Source organism: Zalophus californianus, chromosome 9, assembly GCF_009762305.2.
Source record: "Zalophus californianus isolate mZalCal1 chromosome 9, mZalCal1.pri.v2, whole genome shotgun sequence".
In the NCBI taxonomy this organism is placed as follows: Eukaryota; Metazoa; Chordata; class Mammalia; order Carnivora; family Otariidae; genus Zalophus; species Zalophus californianus.
This window is the reverse complement of record NC_045603.1, coordinates 30,324,547-30,344,227: the sequence shown is the minus strand read 5'-3', so window position 1 is coordinate 30,344,227 and position 19,681 is coordinate 30,324,547. Positions and strand designations below refer to the sequence as shown.

At 35.9% G+C, this 19,681-nt stretch overlaps 1 protein-coding gene across 5 annotated transcripts in view; it reads right to left on the bottom strand.

Moving 5' to 3' along the window:
- Positions 1-19,681, bottom strand: part of ATP2B1 (ATPase plasma membrane Ca2+ transporting 1) — a 123,564-nt gene that overhangs the window by 38,197 nt on the left and 65,686 nt on the right. For all 5 annotated transcript variants that reach the window (XM_027591799.2, XM_035729087.1, XM_027591803.2 and 2 more), the window contains exons 3-6: positions 13,041-13,238; positions 6,974-7,228; positions 6,756-6,881; positions 2,640-2,780 (exon numbers count right to left, since the gene is read on the bottom strand). In XM_027591799.2, coding sequence (XP_027447600.1) covers positions 2,640-2,780; positions 6,756-6,881; positions 6,974-7,228; positions 13,041-13,238 — 720 coding nt within the window. The remainder of the gene's footprint in view (positions 1-2,639; positions 2,781-6,755; positions 6,882-6,973; positions 7,229-13,040; positions 13,239-19,681) is intronic.

Here is a 19,681-nt window from a genome sequence, read left to right as displayed (position 1 = left end):
TAAAGCTTTCCAAAAGAAATAAAGACAGCCATGCTAAATTATGCAGAGGTAGTTCACATTTCTACAGCAGAATTGTTACACAATGGTGTGTGCTTGTATAGAAAACATTTGGTTTATAATGACCTGCTGGGTCAATCACTCCCTAGGTCTTCACCAGGGGAGATACTCCAAAATAATTTGGGGCATCAGTGTTTGTTTGATTTCTCCGTAAGACTTTGCTCCTGTATATGCTGTAATGAACCCAAATATGGTACAAGAGGTTCTCAAACTAAATACACACGTAATTCTAAGAAAGGAGAAAAGGGCAAGGGTAGAGAGGGAGGGAGAAATGTCACGAAGACAACAGGCACACGGGATGTTGGGAAGACAGGGAGGCAAGTCAGTAAAATTAGAATACGAATGTAAAGAACGGGCCAGTAGGACTACCAGTTAAGATAATTCACCAAATTAGTTTTCAATTTGGAGAAAACAAAGATGGGAATGTCTAAAGCAATAAAGTAATCAAGGAGGGACTGAGTCTTATTGTTTGGAGCAGGCAGTGTAATACTGAAAATGAGAAAGAGGAAGCGGAGCCCCTCAGCCAATCCTTCTTCCACCTTCTCTATCTCGAAGAGCCATCTTCAAACTGGGAAACATGGAACAGAGTCAAGAAGGAACAGATGTTCAAGATACATGACGAGAAAGGAAGAGACTATCTAGCTACTTTCAACAGGCTCTGAGTTCAGAGGAATCAGACAGCTACATTCTAGGCTAGGAAGGAAATGAGAAAGATTACCCTGAACTGCTTCTGGGTAAGGGCCAAAGCAGTCAAGGGAATGAGAGAAGGGCTGGAGTCCACAGATGGAAAATGCCCCATTCTAGGAAGAAAAAAAACAAAACAAAAACACAACCCTAAGAATCAAAAACGATAGACAATGAGTTAGGGGATGTTCATTCCTGGGAATATTTTTGACTGGATTAATAAAAACAGAGGTATAAGATCTTAGAAAAAATAGTGCTTGTTAGGAAAGATACTGTGGGGTCAAAAGAAAAAAGTCATGATGCAAACTTCCCTTACTTTTTAAATAGGGTCTACTGACCTCAGACTCCCATAAATTAGAATGCAGCGCAGTGTATGGTTACACTCTTGAGCTAGACAAGCAGGTCTGATCTGCCACTTACTAGATCTTTGACCTGGAGCAAGTACATAATCTCCGTAAGCCTCAGGTTACTCATCTTTATGTCCTAGGGTTTTAAGGATTAAGGAGATAATGCACATAGCATTCAGTAAGTGGTATCATTATTACTGGTTTTCAAATTGCCTTCTACTCCAACTTAAGAAACCTAAGGAGGCACGTGGAAGGGCTATTGTGAGGACTGGGACAGGAGAACTTAGAATGGGGGTCTTGCTACCTTCAATTTGCAGTCAGAACTGTTCAAATACATTTTTGTTTAAACTAAAAATTTTGCAACTGAAGACAAAACCCCCAAAAAATAAAACAACCAAGTATTAAAAACATGGTTGTAGTTATAGCAAACCAAGATTTTAGGAAGGTTTTTATTTTAGAAGATCTCAAAATACTTAAGTGTAAGAGCAAAATAGGGGCTTACTCTCTAAGTAAAATTAAGTAAATCCAAGTGGTTAAGCCACAGTAAACTGCTGTCACCCTAAAGAGAAAGAACCCTGGAGGTGCAAACCTGAGCGGGAGAAAAGGGTGATATAGCAGATACTTAGAAGCAGGGTGGGGAAGGCGTTTTTAAAAAAGTAACAAGCCAGGGGCACCTGGGTGGCTCAGTCACTGAGAGACTTCCCGGGGTCCTGGGATCGAGCCCCGCATCGGGCTCCCTGCTCTGCAGGAAGCCGGCTTCTGCTTCTGCCACTCCCCCTACTTGTGTTCCCTTGCTCGCTGTCTCCCCTGCCCAAATAAATACATAAATCTAAAAAAAAAAAAAAGGTAACATGCCTCCAGCTAAGTAATTCTGGGCAGTCTCCCTACCTATGACAGTTTCTGGTAAGATCCTTATGGTTATCAATTTTTGCTGAGGATAGCTCAACTTGTAGGGACAGCAGATACAATGGGTCAAGATCAAATTTCTAAAATCTTGGTATCTAATACTTTGGGCTAAATGTAATAAACAGAATGGGTGTCAACGTAAAGTCTTCGTCTTATGTCCAGAAACCAACTACTTAAGTATAGACGGGGAAATGTGAATAGTAGAAAACGTGAAATAGATTAAAAGCTCAATGAGACCAAAATGTGATTGGGTGACAAAGAAAGCTACGACTGAAGAAGCAGAAGAGATAAGCAAATCGGAAGTGAGAGTTTAACTCATTTTGCTGGTTAGGTAACAGAAAGATGCTAAAAACTAAACAGAATAAAGCAAGCCAATGCAGGTGTTCAAGGAGATGCTGAATTTGTCTGGCTAAGTAAAGGGGATTGATGTATGCACTAAAGGCCCTTGATGGACTGTGATGTCTACAAGAAAAATTGGGAAATGGAAGGGACTCCATTAATTCTACCACTTGAGAGTACTATATTAACTTGTAGAATGTTTCGTATCAGAACCTCATAAAAGAAGTGCATTTTTCTGTGCCAGTTTCTTACAACCAGGTGCTGTATTTCCAAATACCCATTCTCAGAGAAAATTGCTGATCTTACTTTTCTTTTCCTTTTTCTTTTCATCTTTCTTTTCTTCCTCTTCACCTCCGGCTCCAAGTAAGGTAAAGATAATTCCAGTTTGAGAATTAACACCTACAGCAGTAACGACCATTCTTCCAGAGCCTTCCATTACATGAGTACCTACAGCAACAGAAAATGTTTTTCTGAAATTGTTATGGCTTTTTTCCTCCTACCTTCAAATTTCAAACTTTAGTCATATTGTCTTTAATATCTAGTACTTAATAAGATAAATTCAGTAAGACATTAAATAACCTAAATTCTTATGCTGAAGGTTTTAACTCTGTAATCCATCTCATCTGAATTCAAAGCGCATGCCATTTACCATGTGATACTGGGCAAATCATCACATCTCAACTCCTCACCCATAAAATGAGGATAACAGTACCTACCTTTAATAAAAACAATGAGACTCAAATAAAGGTACAAACGTAAAGTGCCTTTGCACACTGCCTGGAATTTGGGGGGGTTCAAAGAATGCACATTAATTTTATTATCATCATCATTGACATTTCTGAGAAACACATTGCTTAAAAAAAAGAATGTTCTTTATAACCAAATGCCCCATTTACCACACCCAAACCCAAATCTCTACCTAAACCAGCTTTCATCCTAGCCAGCCTAGACCACTGCAACAGCCTCCTAGCTAGTCTGTCTTTCCAGTTTGTCCTACATCAGTTTTAATCTTCCTAAAATGTGAATTTTCTCACAAGCGTCTCATGGTTCAAAAACCTCTGATTCTACACTGCCGACTGGATTAAGTCCAAAGTCTTCACCTCGAGATCAACCAACCCTTCAAACTTTTCATCCACTTCTCTAACATAAAATTCCATGACAGAGAGCGATGGTACAGAAATAGGAACACTGACTGTATTCTGACTGCCCCTTACAACAATCTTGCAAGTTGGTAGGCATTATTTTTTCTTATTTTCTAAACATTTGCCCAAGATTACGCAACAATTAAGTGTCAAGACAAAGATTCAATCCAGCTCGGTCAGGGGGCAAGGGGCATATTCTTCTTTTAATACAATGCCGACAAGTTTGCTGACCATTCTCCAACTTGTACATCCACATCTCTGTACCTTTCCTAATTAAAAAGCTTCCCATTTCTCTACTGTAATATTTTTGTGAATTTTAAGTAGCTTTCAAAAGCAACTTTTTTTCCTAAACTCGCGATAGTCTTCTTTACATTTATCAGGTTTATTTGATCTCCTAGTTTACAACCAAATGGGGGACAGATTCTTTTGCCCCTACCACCATCTTATCTACCAAGTCAATGCACAAAGGTTATTTGCTAAATAAAGTCATTAAAGCATATGTACTTATTCCAGTAGTTAAAAACTTACATTTGTCTACTAATTACTGGAGAACTTATCCAATGTGAATATTTGAGGCCTTTTTCTTGCTTTTATTTTTATTTTGTTGTTGTTGTTGTTGTTTTACGTAGGTCCCAGCCCCGGAATGGAGCCCAACACTGAGCCTGAACTCATGACCCTGAGATCAAGACCTGAGCTGAGATCAAGAGACGGATGCTTAACCAACTGAACCAGCCAGGTGCCCCTGATTTTCTTGCTTTTAAAAATCTATATTCTGAATATTTCACTAATTATTAGCCCCTCTGTCAGTGAAAAGGCAAAGAAAATAAGAAATGAAATTCAGGACAGTGAAACAGTATTTATTGAGCAACTTCTACATGTAAAAGGCAATTTCTTTTAACGATTCTGGCTTCTGGTAGATTTCAATTTTTTTATGTTCTATTCCTCCTTACCACAGGTAATCAGATGCTGGCGGTTAATGTGCTCAGGCAAAGTAAACAGTTTTTGTTCTGGTCATATCCCCACTGCTAACTGAATAACTGCTTTTAAAAATCTAAATTTAAAAAGCCAAGAACAGCAGTGAGAAAAGGCATCATGAGAATACATTTAAAAATAAATGCATTTTATGTTTTTTAGTACATTTTTGGAATAGGGAAATAAATGCAGAAAAACTTTCCCACCCACATTACGATAAGAGACTCTGCAAAGTTATTTCAGTCTTTTCTTAACCATGGAAAATTTACAGAGTTCTTGTGGTACACTTGATGTGTCAGGGACCTGAGTCTACATAAAGCTTACTAGCAATCTCTGTTAAAATAGAAAAGGACCAAAGTTCAGTTAAAGGACATCAACCTGAAGAGCTAAGCACTTTGTAAATAAGCTAGATGCACATAAAAGTCCCTGCAGTATATATGGCAAAAAGGCAATAGAATACCACCTCAGTTTGCCAAATACCATGGCCCAGACAGCCTATATAATTAGATTGCTTTCCCCTCCTTGGAAAGACTATAGATTTTATCTGGTTAACAATTACAGTTTCTCAAAACTATGGTAAGGAGTAAGTAAAGTATACGTTGTACTTAAATACATCATATTTCTATATCTAAGATATGTCTACTTAGAATGAATTACAAGTATACCCATCTAAAGAAAAAAACAAAATAGGATGTTCTTGGTAGTGCAAAATTTTAAAGGTATACAAATCCCAAGATTTTTCTGAAGAAATAAGTCTGTATTATAATTGGGACCTCTACCCTTTAATAATGGTGCTTACGTAATTACTCTGTTAGTGGTGAGATGTTCTGCAATAAGCTTTTTAGGCACATATCTGCAAATCTTAAAAAGGTTAATAGTTAGACTGAAGTATATGCCCAAAAGTTGTGACTCTGACTTAACTTGTCACATGTTTGACTTTGGTTTCAGTAAAACCATGTTCAATTAAAATATAAAGTTCAGAGAGAAGAACTGAACAATTACAGCCGCCATGTTATTACAGTTAAATCAGCATAAATCTCCTTACAATGTAAAACATGTTAGCATTCCATTAACATCTGAAAATGGTAATAGAAGACAAATAGGCAACATTCTGCTTGCTCCAAGCTCTGGTATAATTAAGTCTAACAAACATATGTAAACAACAGTCTTAGAGGCAATTTTGTAAATTCTATAAAGAATCCTAGAAAATTAAGAGTAAAAACCTGGAAATCCAACGTAAAGAACTGGCAGTGCTTTTGGAATCAAGTTGTGGTATTCTGGCTTCTCATTCAGCATTTTAGAAGGCCACGCAGTATTTTCCCACCATCTCTTCCCTTTCATTTCCAATTAACCTCAGGTCAAGCTACCAGTTACTGTTACAAGAGCCTCCCAGGTAGACAGCTACCTCCCCATTTCAAACAGTACCCTCACCTGTACAAATCCTGTTCTTCGGGGCGCCTGGGTGGCTCAGTTGGTTAAGCGACTGCCTTCGGCTCAGGTCATGATCCTGGAGTCCTGGGACCGAGTCCCGCATAGGGATCCCTGCTCAGCAGGCAGTCTGCTTCTCCCTCTGACCCTCCCCACCTCATGTGCTCTCTCTCTTTCATTCTCTCGCTTTCAAATAAATAAATAAATCTTTAAACCAACCAAACAAAAAAAACAAATCCTGTTCTTCGTTCTCAGAACATGTCTCACCTATGTGCAAATTCAATCCTCCCCAGTAGATGTGGTGCCACTGCTAGGCCTACTGTTGATTAGTCATGTAATCTTTGATAAATAATTTGTCTCAGATTTATTCCTCAGCAGTTAAACGGAGTCAGATTAGTAAATTTTAAGGATTTTATCAGTTCTTACAGATAAAAACAAACAAAAAACCCAAAAACCTCTCCTTGGTAGTTCATCATAGGGAATTCATTAATTTGCTTTAAAAGCAATCATTCTTTAATTTTATACATCAACAGGCCTTAAGAATAAACGTCAAGACAGAAAAATAGAAAAGTAGAAATCATTAGGTTTATATTTCAGTTTTATCACTACACTAACACTGACTCAAAAACTCTTGGTTTTTTGTGTTTTTGTTTTTGTTTTGACTTAGGCTCCTCACTTGTAAAATAGGGCTCTGGATTCAAATATCTCTAATATCTCTGCCAACTTAAAAAAAAAAAAAAGGTCCCTAAGGATTATAACGGTAGAAGCTAACATAAAATACAGAATCCTTCACATTGTAGGCTGTTAGGGAAACTATATTTGCTGACAATGGTATATAGTTGTGCAAGAGAAAAAAGTGCCAAGATAAAGAAGTTCATACCTGATAGAAGTAAGGGATCCTTATCTAAAGACTTCTTAACATGATCAGATTCACCAGTCAATGAGCTTTCATCAATTTTAAGATCATTGCCTTGAATCAGTATGCCATCAGCTGGAAGAAGATCACCTAAAACAAAAAGCAATGGTATGCTAAACTATAAACAAGATTACAGTAACTTTACCTCTAGCGTTAAGAGGTATTGCTCATTTTTTACTTACCATATTTCACCTGAGCAATATCTCCAACAGTAATGTCAGCTACAGGTATCTGAATGACCTGACCACCCCTGATGACTGTGAACTTCTGTTCTTGTTCAATTCGACTCTGCAAACCTCTAAACTGTTTTTCCTTACTCCAGTCATTGAAAGCTGTTACTAATACCACACACACTACTGACAAGAGGATTGCAGCGCCTTCAATCCAACCAGTTTCTCCTTCACCTTCTTCCTCTCCAACAGAAACTTCTCCACAAACTATATGGAAAGAAAGAAAATGCTTATCAAAAAAAAAAAAAAAGAAAAAGAAAGAAAGAAAAAGAAAAAAGATTCTGAACTGATGACAACAGACATTCGATAAGTTAATTATGGTGTTTACATACCTTGTTAATTTTACTCTAAATACGTTACTGAACCAAAAGCATTCCATAATGATAAGAATGCTTACTATGTCAAGTTCCCTCAGGATGGGGAGGCAGTCTAGGGTTCTGGTTAAGAGTAAGGACACCAGGGAAGATGAAATCTTAGCCTCAAGGCAAGTTACTTATCAAATTAGCATAACACCACCTACTCCACCAGAGTTGTGAGGATTAAATGAGAGAACACTTTAAAGTAGGTAAAGCAGTGGTTGAGAATTCCTTTGCACTGGACCAATGGTTAATGCTATTAATTATTACACGTTAGACAAGATATACATGAAAACTTAAATACTATGTGCTACCCATGAATCATGCTTATTTACTTTATCAATTTTACAGAAGTACAAGCAAAACTTGGTTTCTCTAACATGAAAAGGTAAGCCAAGTGCTACTCATTAATCCAACTATTTGGGCACCTACTCTAGGTGCCAGACACTACTTTAGCAGCTGGGGATATAGCAGTAAATAAGACACACAAGCTCTCTCTTCGCATGAAACCCATACTCAGATTGGTAGGTGCAAATGTTATATGAAGAATTTAGATAATAAAACAATTAATTTCAGATATAGTAAATGGCATAAAGAAAATAAAGGATGGTGATGTGCTATCAAGGCCCCTCTGAGGTGTCCATGATGTTTGGGCTAGGAGCCAAATGATAAAAAGGGAACTACCAAATAGTTGCTTTAGAGCATTCCAGGAAGAGCATTCCAGGGAAAGATCAGAATCAGTACAAAGGCTCTATGGCACAAAAAAGTTTACATAAGAATGAGGAAAGAACCCCAAAAGCTCAAAACTGAAGGTCAATATTGAAGAAAGAACAATGGAACGGTGCTGTTTATACTTTGGGCTATAATCTGTGAGTCTAAAATCAACTCAGTGGCCCATGACCAGCATTTTGAAAAATGAAACATTAACAAAATAAAAGGCATATACACGTAGTAAAGGTAAGCATTGTTTCTTACAAGTTTACTTTGGTTATTTATAAATTCACATGAAGGAATATGTTCTTCTGCATATTCCTATATAAAGTTCTTTCTTACAGAGGGTTGAGCTGAAAAGTCTGAAAAATCAATGGTTCTCTTAGGACAGGTAAAGCAGGAAAAAGATTATTCAAAAAAAAAAAAAAAAAAGAATGAGTAAATGAATGATACTAGAAGATTAAAGCATATTCCAGAATAGAAAGCACGAACCAAAGATATGAAGTATAAAGATGCTGAATAAAGGGGACCTGGGTGGCTCAGTTGGTTAAGCGACTGCCTTCGGCTCAGGTCATGATCCTGGAGTCCCGGGATTGAGCCCCACATCGGGCTCCCTGCTCAGCAGGGAGTCTGCTTCTCCCTCTGACCCTCTTCCCTCTAGTGCTATCTCTCATTCTCTCTCTCTCAAATAAATAAAATCTTAAAAAAAAAGATGCTGAATAAAGATTAATCCAGGAGAGGTATGTGGGATAGAGGAAGAGAGAGAACACAGAGATTGTAATAAAATCAACTGGTGGTGGTGAAATGGAAGGGATGATGTGAATAAAAAAAAAAAAAAAAAAAAAAATCCCAAGGACCATGAACAGGATTCAGCCATCAATGGGTACAAAAGCATGTTCTCCAAAGGAGACAGCAGGACAATCCATTGAGAGTGCTGGCTTTCCCATCCAAATATTGAAACTTCTCTTTGAATTACATTTGAACTGAAGAAATGACCATGTATCATTGTACACAGTAACTAGTTAAATGAATTTATGGTTTACAATGTTCTAAACAGCAGAAGCAGTAGCACAGTTTCTCCTCTGAATTAGGTTGAGCCAAGTCCGGACTCAAGAACAGATGAAGGTTCAAATACCATGTTGACCACTTTTACCTACGTGAAATGCAGCTAAAATATTATCTTCCAAATGAAGCATTTCAATGGGTTTCGGTTAAAAATGTAAAAATGCAATACGTTATAACAGTGTGCAATAACAACAGATTGAAAGCAGAAGATGGAATTTACCAGTCATATGTCAACAGAGACGTTTATGTAACTGGTGGATGAGAGTGAAAATAAATACCATTAGTGAGTACACTTCCTGCATTTGGATTTACATAATGTTTTAAGTTTCTTTTCAGCTATGAGAAACATTAAAACCAAGTTCTGAAATAAACCAAACTCAGACCCAAATCAAGGGAAATCAAGGTTAAATCGAAATTATAAAATATAATAATGTATATTCACAATCATGCTATCAATAATGGTATTTTATAATTACTAAACATCAAAATTTTAAACCTCACTTCATCTTTTTAATATTTCAATTTATATTTTATATACATTTAAGACTATGCACTATAAAAATATACACATTACGAAGACAGCTCTAAATATATATATAATTCACAAATGCATCATTTGGAGATAGATGCTCAGATTTCTTCCCAGTAAGGTATATAATAAAAAAAAAATTTAAGGATCAATGCAACAGAGATTGGGGGGAAGGAATTATGAGACAATTATATCATTCTCAGCTTTAAATCTCACATGCATATTTAGAACTAGATGACTGTATATTTCAAAAGAGAACATGAAACAAGTTGGTGCCATATTTCATTTCATATATAGTTCTACTTTAGGTTATATAGATAAAGTTAGAACGATCTTGAAACAGATGGTAGTAAAATACTTCTAGAAATTAAATCCTTTTCCTACTGATGATCATTATAAATTTTTAGAGTAGCTGCAATGAAAAAACAATTGCAAAATCAAAGTTACAAAAGGATTGTAGTTTACCAGTTATATTTATTTATATATAAGTATTTTAATAACGCTTTCAGTAAAGTCCAAGTACAAATATAGTAATAATAATCTATTTCACCGAAAGTGTTCCCCTGTAAACACCTGAGAGAGATACACAATCTAAATTCAGTCTTTGCTCTCTGCCGCAAGGCAAATATTCCATTCTTAAAATTCTCCACTTGAGCTATTTCTTAGATGGTGCATCAAGTGTGTACATTACAGTATAATGAAGTAGTTCTCAAAAGTGTTGTCTAGGAATCCCAGGAGGAATCCCCAAGGTCAGAACTATGTTTATAAAAATACTAAGATGTAATGTGCCTTATCTTTCAGGAATGTATAGTGGAATTTTCCAAAGACTACATTACATGTGCTAACACAACACACTAAATGCAGAAGCAGATGAGAACCCAGTTATCTTCAATTATGTTAAAGAGATAACAAGGAAATGAAGAACACTACTACTCTTTTCATTATTTCATTTAAAATCTCATTAATAATAATTTCAGTAATTATAATTTTTTATTATAACAACACAGCACTTAGTTATAATTTTTAAGTGCAATGGTATTTTTAAATTTCTCTATTTTAATTAGGAATACAGTAAATATCTACAGATATAACTCATATAATCAAAAGTTCTTTGGAGTATTTTTTTTTACTTTTTATTGTTATGTTAATCACCCTCCATTACATCATTAGTTTTTTTTGGAGTTCTTAATACTTTGAGCGTAAAGGGGCCCGAGAACAAAAAGTTTGAGAACCATCGATCAGTATTACAAAGATTTGTTTATAGTGTGGGTTACACAGTGCTTATTTTCACACCAAACAGCACTAGTAAGAAATTTTGAGAATTTAGATTTCTAGAACTGCAGGTTTACAATTAATGGATTTCCTTTTAAGCCAAGTTACTACTTAGTGTTAAAACATAACATGATGAAAAGATACGAGTACACTAATAAATGTTAAAAAAAAATGCAAACACTAACATTTCATCTCCTTCTAAGTAGATTTTGACTCTCTTTGAAGTGTCTTATGACACCGAAAACTCTACAGTTATCTTCTCAGTTGGATCTAATGCCAGTATTCTCCTTAAGCAAATCTGGGAAAGGGCTTGTCACTATATCCTACAAATGAAAGCAGTCCAAGTTCCAAAAAAAATTTGTCCTTGTAACAAAATCCATTCCCACTGAAAATATTTTTCTTTAGCTTTCTTATAATCTTGGGGTAAAAAATGTTAAAAGTAAAAAAAAAAATTAATAATCTGCCAACTCAATGAATTCTAGAATACCAATTCCCAATATTCTATGATGCTAGTTGGGTAAACTGAGCACTACAGAGCTTAGCTGTATTATGTATGACCTTTCTTTGTCATATAAAAAGACACACCCATTTACACACCCTCAGGCCTACCCACGCATGCATACATACACCTTCACGAGTAACCCACACAAAACATACTTTTAAAATCTGGAAGAATACATATCAAAATGGTATAGCAGTAATCTCTTAAAAATGAGATTTTTGGGTGAATATTATTTCCTATAATTGTCATTTTTCCCTCACCTTTCTATGGCAAAATATGTATTATTTATTTAACAAAAATAAACAAGTTTCAAAAATAATTTGGCTCAATGTTGACAAGAATATTGCCCAAATTTTTTCTTCTTTAGATCAGTGATTCTCAGACACGGGCAATTCTGCCCCCTATGAGAAACCTGGCAGTATCTGGAGGCATTTTGGTTGCCTCGACTGGAAGGTGGTATGATGCAGGGCAACAAAGAATGTTCTGGTGTAAAATGTAAACAGTGCTGCTGCTGAAAAACCCTGATCTATACTGGTTTCAGATAAAGTGACCTATTCTGTGATCAACTTTCTCAAGCAAACAAACAAAAAACCTAAAAAAACAAAACAACTCTCACATGAGCTCCAGGCATACCTTTAATGTGATTACTTTAAATCACTGCATAAGCCAACTTCCAGAGTTAGCAAATATTTATCAAACTCTTCATAATTTAAAAGGCATAAGAATAAAGTTCTTACAAACAAAAATATTGGTGTATCACTCTTCTGATACATAAACTACTATTGGTTCACTCTATAGTTATTTAAATACAGTAAGTAAAACCCAAGCTGGATTTCTTAGCAGTTACAAAACGTACTGTCAAAGAATATCCATTTTAAATAAACTTACTAAAAAGAGAAAGAGAAATTTAAAAAAGAAACAAAGAACATAAAAAGGTGGGAGAAAAAACCATTTGTAGCTACAAGTTAAAGTAGATATATCAATGTATAATGTATTTTTCCATTGGTCAAGATACTTTGTAGTAGAAACATTTCTAGAATGGCAAGGCAATTATCCAAATCATGCATATAATAACACAATTGAAAAATAATGGATTAGGGAAAAGAATAGAATATTGCTTCCATAATGCTTTCCAAAATTAAAAAAAAAAACACCCAAAATTAAAACTGTAATTATTTCAATATAGTGTTCAAAGACCTTAAAAACTGTGATGGCACAAACCCCACTGTGTGTATGTGTGTGTGTGTGTGTGTGTGTATATATATATATATATATATATATATATATATATATGTATATATATATATGGCTTAGCTCCTTGCCAACACATGGTATGCACATTTTGGCAGGTTTTTCAACTCTGTATTTCACTTGCAGGTGACACTATCTCATAGGGTTACTGTAAAATTATCTGAGATGGTATATTTAAAGAACTATTAAAAGCACTACTAGAATGGTGTCTAGCATGGTCAATAAATGCTGACCTGCTATTATTATTACATTTTAAGTATGCAAATGAAGTGAACTTATTTACATCACACATAAAAAGTCTTTTTCTTTGTTTCCCCTCCCCAATTTACTTACGTGCATTATCCCCTTCTGGAGGTTGGTAAAAAGAAAGGCCCAATGATACTATGGCTGCAATTTCTAGTATAATTAAAGTGACATCTTGTAATGCTTCCCATACTAATTGAAGAAAGGTTTTTGGCTTTTTAGGAGGTATAAAATTCTTTCCAAACACTGCTTCTCTTCTCTCTATATCTGCAGGGTTTCCACTTAAACCTAGTGAAAAGAAACAAATTTCAGTGAAAGATTTCACTATTTACAAATGAAAATACCTATTTTATTCAAAACATATTCTTTACACTTTAGATTCCAATTCATAAGCTCCTATTGATAGGATTTTTATGCATTAGACCAAATGTACAGAATTTAAATCACTGAAAAATGTGTACAGTACTTTAAAAGGACATTTCAGGTAGACAGCTCAAGACGGGGTTAAGAATTTTCACTTTTCCAAACTGCTTATTTTTGATCAAACTACCTTATACCATCTTGTAGACTGCCAGAGACCAGAACTGATATGACAGTTGGATGGGTTTTTTATTGGAATTAAACATTTCCCTGACCTTTACTTATGATGTTTTCCCTCCAAAAATGGGGAATTATGTATTTATCTGATTTACTTAACAGCATCTTGGTTAACTCAATCAGTGAAAATCTTTGATTTTCACTCTTATTTACTAAAGAACAATGAGAAGTTAATTTAAACTCTAAAACTTCTCTACTAAAACGTCCGTTAGACTTTGACTCATAAAAGATTTCCAAGTCACAAAAAACAGGAAACTTAGGAAGACTTTTCTTTTGAATTTTATTTTTAGGACTTCGTTCCAGCTTAAGAAATAGGTAGTGCTATTGACTGCACCCACAGTCACTGCATTGTAGGACATAGCATTTATTGCCTGAAGCGTGGAAGTGGAGAGGTAAGAGGTTGAAAGAGAGTTGGATGAGTATCAATTTTGCCTTTCCTTCACCCCATCTAGCAGGTCCTCCTCTAATTTAACCTTGCTGATCCCATCAAACCTAGATATGTTCCCATATGAGAACACAGGCAGCAGTGACAAATGATTTGTTTCCTTAGGCTGTTTAAAAATATCAAAGAAGGAGGCAAAGGTACCAGAATGATACAATTTCCAATTTATCATAAATTTAAATTTGTAATTAATTTAGTTAGCTTAATCTCTTTTGCAGGGGGGGCAAGAGTCCATTCTAAGAGAACGACAGATTACTGGAAGGCTCTTGGTTTTTAGTGTTTCAGCTAGTAATCTCAATGTGGAGGCAGACAGAGAGTAGGAGAGAGAACAAAGAAAGTATACTACTAGAATAAATAATAAGAAATGACTATAAACTTTTTAAAGTAATTATTTACTTTGTTAAAGGTATCAAGAAGATTCCAGAGATGTTTTCATTAGCAACTGTAACAAGGTCAGTCCATTCTGGGCAGAAAGCATTTTAGATTTTCTGATGACAAAAGTCATCATCTGAAAGCTTCCACAGAGCACCCAGGCTTTGAGACAGTGTTTACCAGAAAGAAAGGAATCAAAGAATTGTACTAATTGTGACCAGGGGAAAGACAGTATGAGAGAAGAAACTTGCAAATTATAATTTAGGATCTACACAGTTTCTTCGGACTAGAGCAATGCTCCCCAGTCACACCTGGCTGCAAGCAGTTAGCACTGGTCCCTGGTTTAACTGAGGGACAGGAAAATCAATGTAGTGATGTTTTCCACAAAACAAAATTAGTTTTAAAGAACTAAACCTTGCGGTGTTCTGAGATTATGTGTTTGCTGCTTTTTTAATTAAGTGTCCTTTCTTTCATAAAAAGATATTAAATAGTAAGTTTGTTTTGTCTTATATTTTAGTGACCTTACTAGCAAAAATAAAACACTGCATTCCTGCCCTGTGTCAGTCTCCAATTTTTTTCTAAGAAATCATCTGAAGTTACTGGTTCTATCAGTTTAACTCACACTTAATAGAACCTATCATTAATTACATATATAATACCTAGTAGTTTTAAATATCACCATTAACTATAAAAATAACTGACCAAAACTTACACTGGTTACAACAGAAGCCAATATTTTATGTTAATGCTGACAAAAACAGCCATAGACCTAAAGATAGCTTAAAAATATAACTGGAGGGAATTTAGAAAATAAAAAAGCAGCTGGTCCTAAAGTTTACTGTAATTCTTCCATACCACCACCAAGCACACAACATCAATAAGGTCATAACAGAAGACCTAGATTCCAGTTTACCTACTGAAATTCTGCACATGTGACTTTAACTTTTGTAGCAGTTGGGGGAAGGGCATTAATTTTTGTTGGTGTAACTTACAAAGTTGTTTGGAAGGGCCTGAGAAGAAGATACAAAGTATCAAATCATAAACTACAGAGTTAACAGCTATTAAGTAAGGGGATGACAAGTTACAAACTAACCACTACAGGTTTCAATTACACTTGGGGGGCAATTAATTTCCATTAATATAAAAGAATAAACTTATATAATCTAAATATAATGAAGGGTTTTATAACAATAGTCTGTTCCCCACCAGATACTACTTCAAGGGACTATTTTACATCTGAGGAATCACTGGGAACAAGTTATACATTCAGCAAACTTAAATTATACTGGAGGGAAACAAAGAGACAAAGTAACATAGAGAAGACTAGTATTTATTCTAAGTGTAACAGAAACCTTTCTAAAACGGAAGGGTTTTAAAGCACTGCGGTAATAACTGATCTTATTTTAATTGTTGTGTGGAGTATAAAATGAAGAGTTCAAGAGCGTGGGGAAAAGATGTACTCTGCAGTACAAAGAGATGTTGGTGGCTTGAATCTGAGTTTTTAATTGGATCTGCCAATTATCTTGTAAAAAGATCAGAGAGAACTTGCTAAAGGACTGGATGTGGATGAAAGAAAGAGAAAAAATAAAGAACAGTATCTAGATTTTTGGGGGGTGGGGGTATATACATTTAAATGGATGGATAGTAAAGACATTTCCCAAGATAGAGCAGGCTTTGGGAATTGCAGAATTAAGTGGAAAAAGAGAGGCAGGAGTTAATGGTTTTCATTTTAAAGATTTACACAAGAGATGCCAAACAAGTGGAGAAGTCTATAGACAGCTGGCTAGCCATATCTGGAACTCAGAGGTCAAATCAGAGAATAATCAATGTATAGATGATTCTGGAGCCATGGGCCCAGTGAGGGCTCCCAGAAAGCAGACAAGAAAAAAGAGCTGAGGCTAGAGCCTTGGAACCCTCCCAACATTTGAAGGTCAGATAGGGGAAGAAAAGCCAAAGACAACCCAAAGAAATATGTGGGGATGAGGGGGAGGGGTTCCAAAACAGGCTCATATAATACTATGGAAGCCTAGGAAAGGAGAGGTTTTTTTAAAAAGATGAAGATAATGTGGATGAATGTATCAAAGGAGGAGGGTTGAAGACTGAGACTGGCTTTCACTAGATGGAGGCTGATGACCTTGATAAGAAATCTTACAGCGGAGTGTCGCGAAGAAAGTCTGATTAGAAAGAACTGAAGAGAGAATAAGAATTAGAAAGCGAGTGGAAACTATGATCATAAAACTTCTTCTGGAGTATGATACAGCAGAGAAAAATAAAGCAGTAAAAGTGAATTAAAGTGGGTAAGTAAAACCCATTAGGTTTTTAAAAAGATGAGTGATAGATATTAGGGCAAGTAATTTACCAGTGGAAATAATCAAATAGAGAAGACAACACAAGAAACACAGGCTAACACTAGAGTTAACACCTTGGAAGAGGCAAGGGGAATGGAATCCACAGTGTTAAGTGTTAGCCTGCTCTAAATGCAGGAGGAGGCTTCCACTGTTAAGAGAGAGAAAGCAAAGTTCTTAGAGGAAAGGAGATAGCTAAGCTGATGAAACTGGTAATGAGACTACATGGTCCAAGTTTTAAAAATAGAGTACATATGACATGAAATCATTAAGTATAACATGAATAAATAAAACAACAGATCTTGTGCCTAGTCCCACTGGCTCAGTTGATGGCAGTGTAGCAACAATGAGGCAAAGGGCATGTTTAGCACTGATTTCCTCATGGCCCAGTTATCTTCACAAACAGAAAATATATTTTTAAAAACCATCAAAAGTAGCTGTAAAAATGAGTAAAGAAAACCTGATTTAAAATGGAGCTGGGGGAGGGGGGCGTGCCTGGGTGGCTCAGTCGTTTTAAGCATCTGCCTTCGGCTCAGGTCGTGATCCCAGGATCCTGGGATTGAGCCCCACAATGGGCTCCCTGCTCAGTGGGAAGCCTGCTTCTCCCTCTCTCCCACTCCCCTTGCTTGTGTTCTCTCTCTCTCTCTCTCTCTCATTAAATAAATAGAATCTTTTAAAAAAATAAATAAACTGGAGCTGGGATGCTATGAAGGGACAGTTGTCATACATGTAGCGCTCATGTCAACTTAATGACCAACAGGGAGGAGGAAGATTTCCACTTGCTTCGGGAACCACAAACTGCCCACCACTTGCAGCCAGTGAGAAACTGCCACAACCTTAAGCTCTTGTTCTTCTTCAATGAAGCTATGTTGAAAACACCTCTGTCTCCTCTCAGAACCTACTAAAAGCTAGCCTCCCCTCTGTCTCTTCAGACCTGCCCTCTGGTTCACCATAGTCTGCCTGCCCTGACTTGCAATGCCACTGTTATTCCTGAATAAATTTATATTTGTTTAATTAAATTACCATGTGTTTCATTTAAGGTTGATATTACCTGGTGTCAGAAGTGGGCTGGGAAGGAGCTGAACCCCTAGGGAATAATGACCCTCACAACTCTTTTGTGTTCCACTTGAGCCCCTTGCACTCTTCATTTCTGTGAGTTGTCTTTTTCCTTTTGGTTCAGTGAGTCTCCTCTCAGAGTCAAGCTCCCTCCTTCTGGTTCAGCTCTCTGACTTTATCTGGGGTCTGCTTTTGTGAAGGTACTACCCTTCTTGGTGAGAACTCTTTTGTTTTCTGTACTTTTACTCTTAGTGGGATCCTTAAAATCCAGCAAGTTAAGCAAGCCACCTCCTGGCATATCTGCCTATTTTATGTCTAAAAACTATGGTTCCAAATCTTTCGATAAAGATTTGCTGTAAAAAGCTAATGGAAAAGTGAAGATCTAAGAGGTACATAAACAAAAGGCTATAAGACTGACATAATACTCATACTGCTCCCCTCTTTCTTCCTTTGAGTACTCATTCTAGTAATCCTGTCTGAATTGCCTTTCTACTCTGAAGAGCCTATTAAACAATTACCTTTTCAAATAAGACCACCTGAAGCTATAGGCAATTCTCCTCAGGCATCCTTCATTTTTTGGTCAAAGGCCACACTAAAGACTAAACTAAGGGCTATAGTTAAATAATTTCTTAAACTCATAGAAAATTCTCTGACATTTTAATAGTTGGATTAACTCCAGAGATTAGTGGATACACAAAAAGGCAGAAAATAAGACTGGAGGCGCTGGTTGGTGCCTGATAGGAAATTTTGTTAAGGTGCTCTCCTCTATGCTGAGGATAATGCAGTTGGATGGGTAGATCAAGCTATGATGTCATTTAAGCTGCAACCCAATTCTTTGAGGAATTGAGAGCAACTATCCTTATCTTACAAATCTTTGTAAAAACTAGAAATGTGACTCTAGAGGCAGTTCAAAGTTGGCCCATTTCTTTTTACCAATCCCCAAACCTCCCCTATTGATCTTTAAAGGCTTGTAACTTGCATTCTTCCTTGTGCCTCTGAGGTGTAAATGCTAAAGTACAAACTTCAGGGAAGTAATTCTTACCAGAAGAAAAACAAAAGGGGGAAAGGTCGTTTAAAACTGCTTTAGCCATATGAACAGGTAGTCTTAACTTACTCCAACTACCAGAAAACTAAGATCCAACTTTTATAATGAAGAAAGTAGAAACCATGAGGTCTCTGTTTATGTTTAAGCATATCTATATGTGTGTTGTATATATGTAGCATTTTCTACCGCCAACAGAATTACTAAAATTAATTTGTAAAAGAGTTCAATTTAGCTGACTCAAATGTGAATTAAGTATTCATAGAAATTTTCAAAAATATAATAGAAAGTAACCCAAATGCTTTTCAGGTTTTTGGGACAATCTGTATCAAATAAAAGCTAGCTTAACTTTGGTTTCACTAAAATAAGCATGTCTTCAGAGTTACCAGCAATAAACATAATGTAGACATACAACTTCTATTCTACTGGTTTTACTAATCAAATAAATTCATGTTGTATCTGTTACAAAATTTGCCAACAAGAATGGCTGAGTCTAATGTCTCATGAAGCTTTAGTGGGTAACTAAACATAATTGTTAAGAACGAGTAAACTAAACAGATGTAAGTAGGATAAAACAGGTTTTAGGTGAACTTTTCAAATAATCTCCCCAAATCTTTTTGGTAACCTGAAACCTTAAAGTTTGGCTAAATTAAGTGATGAGTTAAGCTAAATTCATTAAATAGATCATTTCCAAGTAAGATAAAATATTGAAACACAGATTACTGAACATATAGGCTTTTTTGCTTCATTTTACAGAGGAACTAAAGATATTTGAGTCTAATAATAAAGATGTTTTAGGCATGCTTAAAAATATTCTATGAAAAAAGCATGTTTCCAGCAATCATAAAAAAGTATGTCTGCCAATTCACAGAATGCT